This window comes from Chrysochloris asiatica, unplaced genomic scaffold (assembly GCF_000296735.1).
Source record: "Chrysochloris asiatica unplaced genomic scaffold, ChrAsi1.0 scaffold00086, whole genome shotgun sequence".
NCBI classification, from domain to species: Eukaryota; Metazoa; Chordata; class Mammalia; order Afrosoricida; family Chrysochloridae; genus Chrysochloris; species Chrysochloris asiatica.
Window position 1 is genome coordinate 3,306,712 of NW_006408604.1, and position 7,049 is coordinate 3,313,760.

Consider the following 7,049-nt stretch of genomic DNA (forward strand, 5'->3'; position numbering starts at 1 on the left):
AGTAAAACTTTACTTGCCTGGGATATCAAAGATAACATCTGATGATTTCCGCATTCTTCAATTTAGCATGAGTTTAATTAAGTACAACTTTCATTTCTGAAGTTTTGGTAATAATTTTGGTGGGTCACTAACATTATTTTAATTGCAAATGTGTAAAAGTGAAATCATACTTTCATATTCATTTCCTGGCTTTCATATAGGAAATAATATGCTAAATTATGTTCCAAAAGTTTGTATATGTGGCTATCTTTGGCTGTTAATATTATGCTTCTCTCAAAAGTACTTTTTGAAATTAAACATAGATTTATAATGTATTTAGAATTTTTACAATCCTTTTAAGAGTTTGTAACTTAACTTTTTTATTAACAGGGAACAATTGTATTTTTTTTTTCAATAGCCTTTTCTATTATAATATCAGAAAAAAAAATTTTTTTTAAATCAATTATTAATGTAACTAATACCTAAAAAAGTCCTTGTTAATATTAGGATCATCAAAATCCTAATTAATATCTATAAGCACATTATATTTTACATAAATTATTTTGGCTTACTGTTTTTTAAGTAAATTATTTTAGAAGGAATGTGTATAACTCTTTGTAGTTTTTTTTTTAATTTACTACAAAAAATAAAGCTGAGGAAAGCATGGTGAATGTGTGAGATAAATAATGTAAGTCAGCCCTGCTTTCTAATCCATGCCGACCTTGGCCTTTTCCTGTGGATAGACATCTGTAAATGATCATTTGCATATCCAGGCCCTCCTGCAGCCAAATGTTGTCCATCACTTGAATAATCTGCAGAACAAGCATATCTTGGCGAAGATCATCTCCTGCCTATTAAAAACAAAATGATAGACTTAAGGTTTCTCCATGAATTTCATTAACTGCAAACACACATAGTATATGATATTTCTTGTCTTAGAAATTTTGCAGTTTGATCTAGGGTAGCTTCAATTGTTTTAGAGTCCTTGTGTGGAGCTGTAGGTTAATATGCTGGACTGCAAAATTGGTTTGAACTACAAGATCAGTGATTCAAGCTCACCAGGTGCTCCTTGGAAACCCTATACAGGGTCGCTATGGGTCAGAACTGACTTGATGACACTTTTCAACAGCAATAATAATTGTTTTATTAACAACAGTAGCAGATTAACCATTAAGCATGGTATGCACTGGTTTACAATAAGCAAGGTATGCACAAGCTTAATTGTGTTCACTTACTAATCTGTAGTGAACAATTTCACCTGGCTTTCACTACATTATTGATATGGTGAAATTGTTCATTACAGATTATTAAGTAAGCACAATTAAACCAAGGCATACCTTACTTATTGGTAATCTGTCCCTTATTAACATTAAGACTACTTGTGTTTCTCATAGAAGATAAAAGAAAGTGAGAACTTTCCTCTACATGATTACAGAGCTGTAGTTACTGAACTCAAAGTGCTGCTTGTAATGTTTTCTGATACTAATTTTTCAATTTATTATCTGTGTGCAATTTCTTAGATTGAGTCTGGTGGAGAGATTGGATGAATGCTTCTCCAAATTTCAAACTTAGTCAAACGGGATCTCTTTCTAAGTGAAACAGTACTTGGTATGTCAGAAGTTTATGCATTGATATACAGTTAGAATATCAAGAGCTTCTTAACTAAGAATATAAATAGCACATACATGATTCATCAGGCTTTGAATCTGCAAGTTCTTGTATTATGAAGGCAGTTAAAAAATTTCTGAGAAAACAGTCTTGGATAGTTATAAGAAATGGTAACAGGGTAATTTTTCAGCATAGGTGAAGGAAATGGATTCTGTCCAAAGGGGAGGATAGTTTTATGTTTTTATACCTGTAAGCAGTTTGGTTTTGAAAATGTTTTCCATATCATTCTGCCAAGACTGTCATCCCCCTGCTCCTATACCAAAAAATGCAGTGTCACAGGACCATGAATGCCTGAGGTTACACAGACCAAAGCCAAAGTAGGAGTGTGCTAATCACTATCCTCCAAAATAGACAGTCAGAATTTACCCCAAAAAATCTACTCTGAGCTCTTATTACATAGTTGGCTGAACAACTGATTATATTAAATGGATGATTGGCAAAACCTTACTTTTTGTTTACAGCTCTATCTTTAGTCTCTCTTTCCTGGCTTTCTTAGAGCCCTTTTCCTCTATTTCCTCAGCATTTTCATGATGAGGTATAAAATGATGCATATTTATTTTTTGTTTAAAAATAACTAAAAATTGCAAAGTATTAAAATAAGAAAATGCTTATTTAGATAAGAATTGTTATATTAAATTGCCTTATGCCATTTGAGTTCACAGTTAATTTTGATTCTAATTCAGTATCTAGGCCAAAAGGAAGCTATGTCCTAAGGGCTCACAACATAATTTTCTGTGCCACTCAAATATGATTGGATAACTTTATTTATTGAATACATCCTCCAAAATCTTGCCCTGAAGCTTCAGTGGCTTTAAGTCAATAATATTTGATTTATTGCCAGTCATAATTTGGCATGTACTGTAATTCTGTAAAATTACAGAATCTAAAATAATTGGGAATCCTTTGTGTTACCAGAGGAAAATAGCTACAGTAATTTCCTTTTGTGAGTAATAAATCAATCTCTCTGCCCACAGGATTGATTGATCTAGGTAGACTACTACTATACCTTAAAGATAATACTTATTTTCTTGCCCATTGGATTAGCATTGATGAAAGTAATCTTCAATGGCAACGCATTAGATGTGAAATATGAACAAGCCTATTGGAAGAGAGGGGAAAAAAATGATGAGAAAAGTAAAGCAAAAAGAACACCTTTAGAGTCCTAGTATGGTGCTGTAGGATACACATTGGACCACTAAGCACAAGATTGGTGGGCAGTTCAAACCCACCAGCCACTCCTCTGAAACCCTATACAGGGTAGTTATGAGTGAAGTCAACTCCACAGCACTCAATAACACCAACCACCCTCCACATTTTTCTAATGTAAAATAGATGAGTTGGAGCCAACTAAATGGCACTTAACAACAACAACAATGGATATATAATACCTTTTACAGTGCTTGACACTAATTAGTTATTTTGAAAAAGTCAATATATTTCTTATTAGTCAACATTTTTACATTTAGAAATAACAGTACAACACATATTTCCTCTTCTTGTTTCAGTGACGCTTTACATTTCCATTGTCAGCTCTATGCTATTGATGACTTTCCATTTTGCTTTCATTGAGGCATATTTTTCTTTCATCTTCTTAGGCTTAAGTGCTCAAAGACTATCTGTCTCAAGGCTATGAGGGGTATATGCTGATTGTTGTTGTTGTTAAGTGCTGTCGAGTCAATTCCGACCCATAGCAACCCTGTATAGGGTTTCCAAGGAGCAACTGGTGAGCTTGAACCGCAGACCTTGATATTCAAATGACTTTGTAGTCTGGCACATTAACCCACAGTGCCACACTAGGATATTGAAGAGTAAAATCAATACTAAAATAGGAAAAGGACTTGATGCTATTACCTTACCAACTTAGTAAAATATGACATCAATACATGTTGAAGGGCCGCTTTGAATGTCATTATTTCTGAGATGTCTGAAATTGCTAGAAGCTGAGAGGAAAGGATCTATTTCTTAATTTACCTATCAGTATAAATCTAATCTAATCTCCAACCAAACACAAACCCTCGTGCACTTGAATCAATTTGAAGCTACTTGTTAAGTAATGAATTCCTGCTGCCAGGAATCAGTTAAACAGGGATCCTATCACCTTCTGTCATGGACATTAAACTAGAAAATCTTATAGTAGTCAAGATATGAATCTGGATCAGTGGTTTTCAAACTCTGTTCAGTCAATTTTTGGAGGTCTCTTTGAGGTACCATGTGTTCTGAAAACAGGCAAAAGGTGAAGGGAGACTGAAACATACACTTAATGCTTCTTCTTAACCCAAAGATACTCTGCTTTCATTGCTTAATATTTTGATTTTTTTCATATGAAATGTATTTTTTTGAGAGTCAATTAAAGAAATTACACACATTTTACTAGTATCTGTAAAGTGCTATCTATATGCTAACAGTAACAGACACTACGCCTGCCATCAGAAAGCCTACACAAATTTAGTATAGAAGTTCCATGTGTTACATATGCATTAAGTTCAAATAATTTACAAGGTAATTTATGAGCAGTTGGGTATGAGGGCATGTTAAGGAGGAAGTCTTTAGGAGATGAGCTGAGATTTGATGACAAATTAGTAAACAGGAAGAAAGATTTTTATCTTCTACTTTAATGAAGCCCTGGTAGTGCAGTGGTTAAGCTCTTGGTTGCTGACTGAGAGGTTGATGGTTCATACCCTCCTGCCACTCTGCAGGAAAAGATGTGGCAGTCTATGTCTATAAAGATTACAGCTTTTGAGCAATTCTCTGTTTTATAGAGTTATTATGAGTTGGAATGGGGTCCAGGGCAACGGAGATGTTTTTGTAGGTTTATTTTTAAACTTGAACCTAGACCCCCATCATTTGCCTTTCCCTACCTAGCTAACCTGTTTGGATTAGGAGGGCCACAGACAAAAGAAAGCAAAGAATGAATACAGAGTTTTGGAAACTGCTTTTATGAAATAAAAGAATTAGGATAGAGAAAGGGAGATATAATGTCTATTTTTGAGAAGCACAGGATCTGATTATGACTTGTGTAACTCAAAAGCCCTTACTTTGCCAACAGCGAGGGCCTCCCCTCCCTCATTTCATTTATAAGACTTTTCCCCAGTATGGTCACTCTGTTTGTGAGTAGGGAACTCTGAGTGAACTCTTGCACATTTATCACATTCATAAGGCTTCTCCTCATTGGGGATTCTTTGGTGTTGAATGAGATGGGGGCTGTGGCAACAGATTTTTCTATATTCCCTGAATTCACCAGACTTCTTATCTAAGTGAATCCAGATGAGTTGAGAGGTTTTCCAGAAGATGTTACCATACTTTATTCCTAAACTTTCTCTCCAGTATAGCTAATGAAGCATGGGCAACAGTTGGAAGCTTTGGCACATTCATCACACTGCTAGAATGTCTGTCCCTTCAGACCTCCTTGATGTTCAGGAAACTGGGAAGGCAGATTAAAATGGTCTCCAAGTTCTTTATATTCCTCACATTTATCTTTTGTGGCATTTTTATTTTTATCTTTGCCTGTTATTACTTAGATACCTCTATTCTAGTCGGCTCCCTTCTTCTGAGGGTTATTTTTCTAGTTCCCATGAACTACCTTCACAGGCATCTCCAACCTCGAGACCCCAGGAATCATTCTTGAGAATTCTCCTGTTATCATGCCAAGAGTTTCCTATCCTTCAGAAATTTCCAGCCTTGGAGTCAACTCTGACTCACCATCCTGTTCTCACCTGCCAGGCAGGCCAGGCTGTTATGCTTTTCTGGCATCATGTTCCAGTGTAGGGCTTGCTGGCTTACTGCCAAGCCTTTCTACTTCTTATAAATGGAGTCCGGAGACACATCATCATATGTTATACAATATAGACTTCTGAGGCCTGACCACTGAAGAACAGTTGCCAGTGGTTGGTCTCCTGTGCTTCCTACTTGGAAAAGGGCAGGAACCAGGACAAAAAAGATGAGAATATATTCTATAGGAAGGTGCTCACAGAAACAAGAGGAATTTCAGGGTAGGCTCCAGGAATAGAAACCCCATTGACTGGAGAGGTTAAAAGCCATTTTTATATTGGACTCAATATTGTCTCTCCTCCAAAAGTATTTTGTTATTATGTTGGGGCTGAAAATTCTCCCAGCCCACTGAAAATCCGCTACCATAGAAATGTTTTTCTGTCCCTCAAAGATGATGCAGCAACCCCAGGTCTGGAACTTTCTGGAAAGCATGCACGAAAACTGCTCTAATATGAGTAGCTCTAAGGCCTAATTCTTGGTGGGTATCTCTGGTATTGGCTGCCAGTACCCAGAACTGTTTCAGAACCTCCAGTAAGCTGGACACAGTGCTAACATAATGTCTGAAGTGCAGAGGAGAACATGATTATTCTGGAAACTATAGTCCTGTCCCCTGCTCTGGTTTCCCAGGTTCACCATCAGGTGCCCTTCTGCTTCTGTAAAATAGGGCCCACAGGTGGGGGGCTGGATCTAAAGCTCTTTTGCCTGGTGGCCACTGTGGTTCTAAAGAAAAGTGAATTCCAGCTGTTGTTGCTAAGATTAAAATAAAGAGTTTTAATTCAGGTTTCAGGAGCCGTTTGTCAGAGCAGAGTGTATGGGAGTTGAACTGGGGAGGAGATAGTGTCACATGGACACATCTGACCTATTCATTTTTGTGCCCATAGTTGCTCAGTCCTATGTTAAACGTGACTTTGCAGCATCTGGTAACACATTTCCTGCCATGAAGTACCCAGTGAGAAGAGTGTGGTCTTGGAATGATGACCCAAGCTGATCCTCTGTTGGGGCAACTATGTGGACACCCATGGGAGTCATTCCTCTTTGCCAGTGCTCATGCTCCCTCCACACACTTACTGGCCTTATAAGGAAAAACTCATGTGCAATTTTAACTGAAAAGATGCTCTATTTCTTAAGGAAATGAGCTCTGGTAGCATAGTGGGTTACAAATTGGACTGCTAACCACAAGGTCAGAAGTTTGAATCTGTCCACCACTCCATGGGAGAAAGATGAGGCTTTCTACTCTGATAAAGATTAACAGCCTCAGAAACCCTTTGCAGGGTCACTACGAGTTGGAATTGACTCCATGGCACCTAAAATTATCACCACCACTACGTGTTAAATGAAAACAAACAAGCAAAATCTTGGACTCAGTAATTCCTAATGTTAATTCTACCATAAGTTACTAAGATATGTTGAGTTTTCATAGCTTTAGCATTAATCAACCCATATTGCTATGGGTCAGAACCGACTCAACGGCACTTAACAACTACAACACATTGCTAATAATAGTCCAAATTATTTAGATTTAGATTTTATCTCAGATAGACATAATTGATTTCTGGGGTTTGAAACTGTCTTAGGCTGGCTTTTTCAGAGCTGCAAAACCAGTGAAATATGTGTGTGTGTGTGTGTGTGTGTGT

The 7,049-nt window shown here is 36.9% G+C and overlaps 1 protein-coding gene and 1 pseudogene across 1 annotated transcript in view; both read right to left on the reverse strand.

The window, feature by feature from the left end:
* PIK3C2G (phosphatidylinositol-4-phosphate 3-kinase, catalytic subunit type 2 gamma) overlaps positions 1-7,049 on the reverse strand; it is a 517,177-nt gene that overhangs the window by 208,053 nt on the left and 302,075 nt on the right. The window contains exons 19-20 of the mRNA XM_006866018.1: positions 2,654-2,746; positions 701-830 (exon numbers count right to left, since the gene is read on the reverse strand). Of these exons, the coding sequence (XP_006866080.1) occupies positions 701-830; positions 2,654-2,746 (223 nt within the window). The remainder of the gene's footprint in view (positions 1-700; positions 831-2,653; positions 2,747-7,049) is intronic.
* The window catches only part of LOC102813828, a 3,212-nt pseudogene continuing 878 nt past the window's right edge, over positions 4,716-7,049 (reverse strand).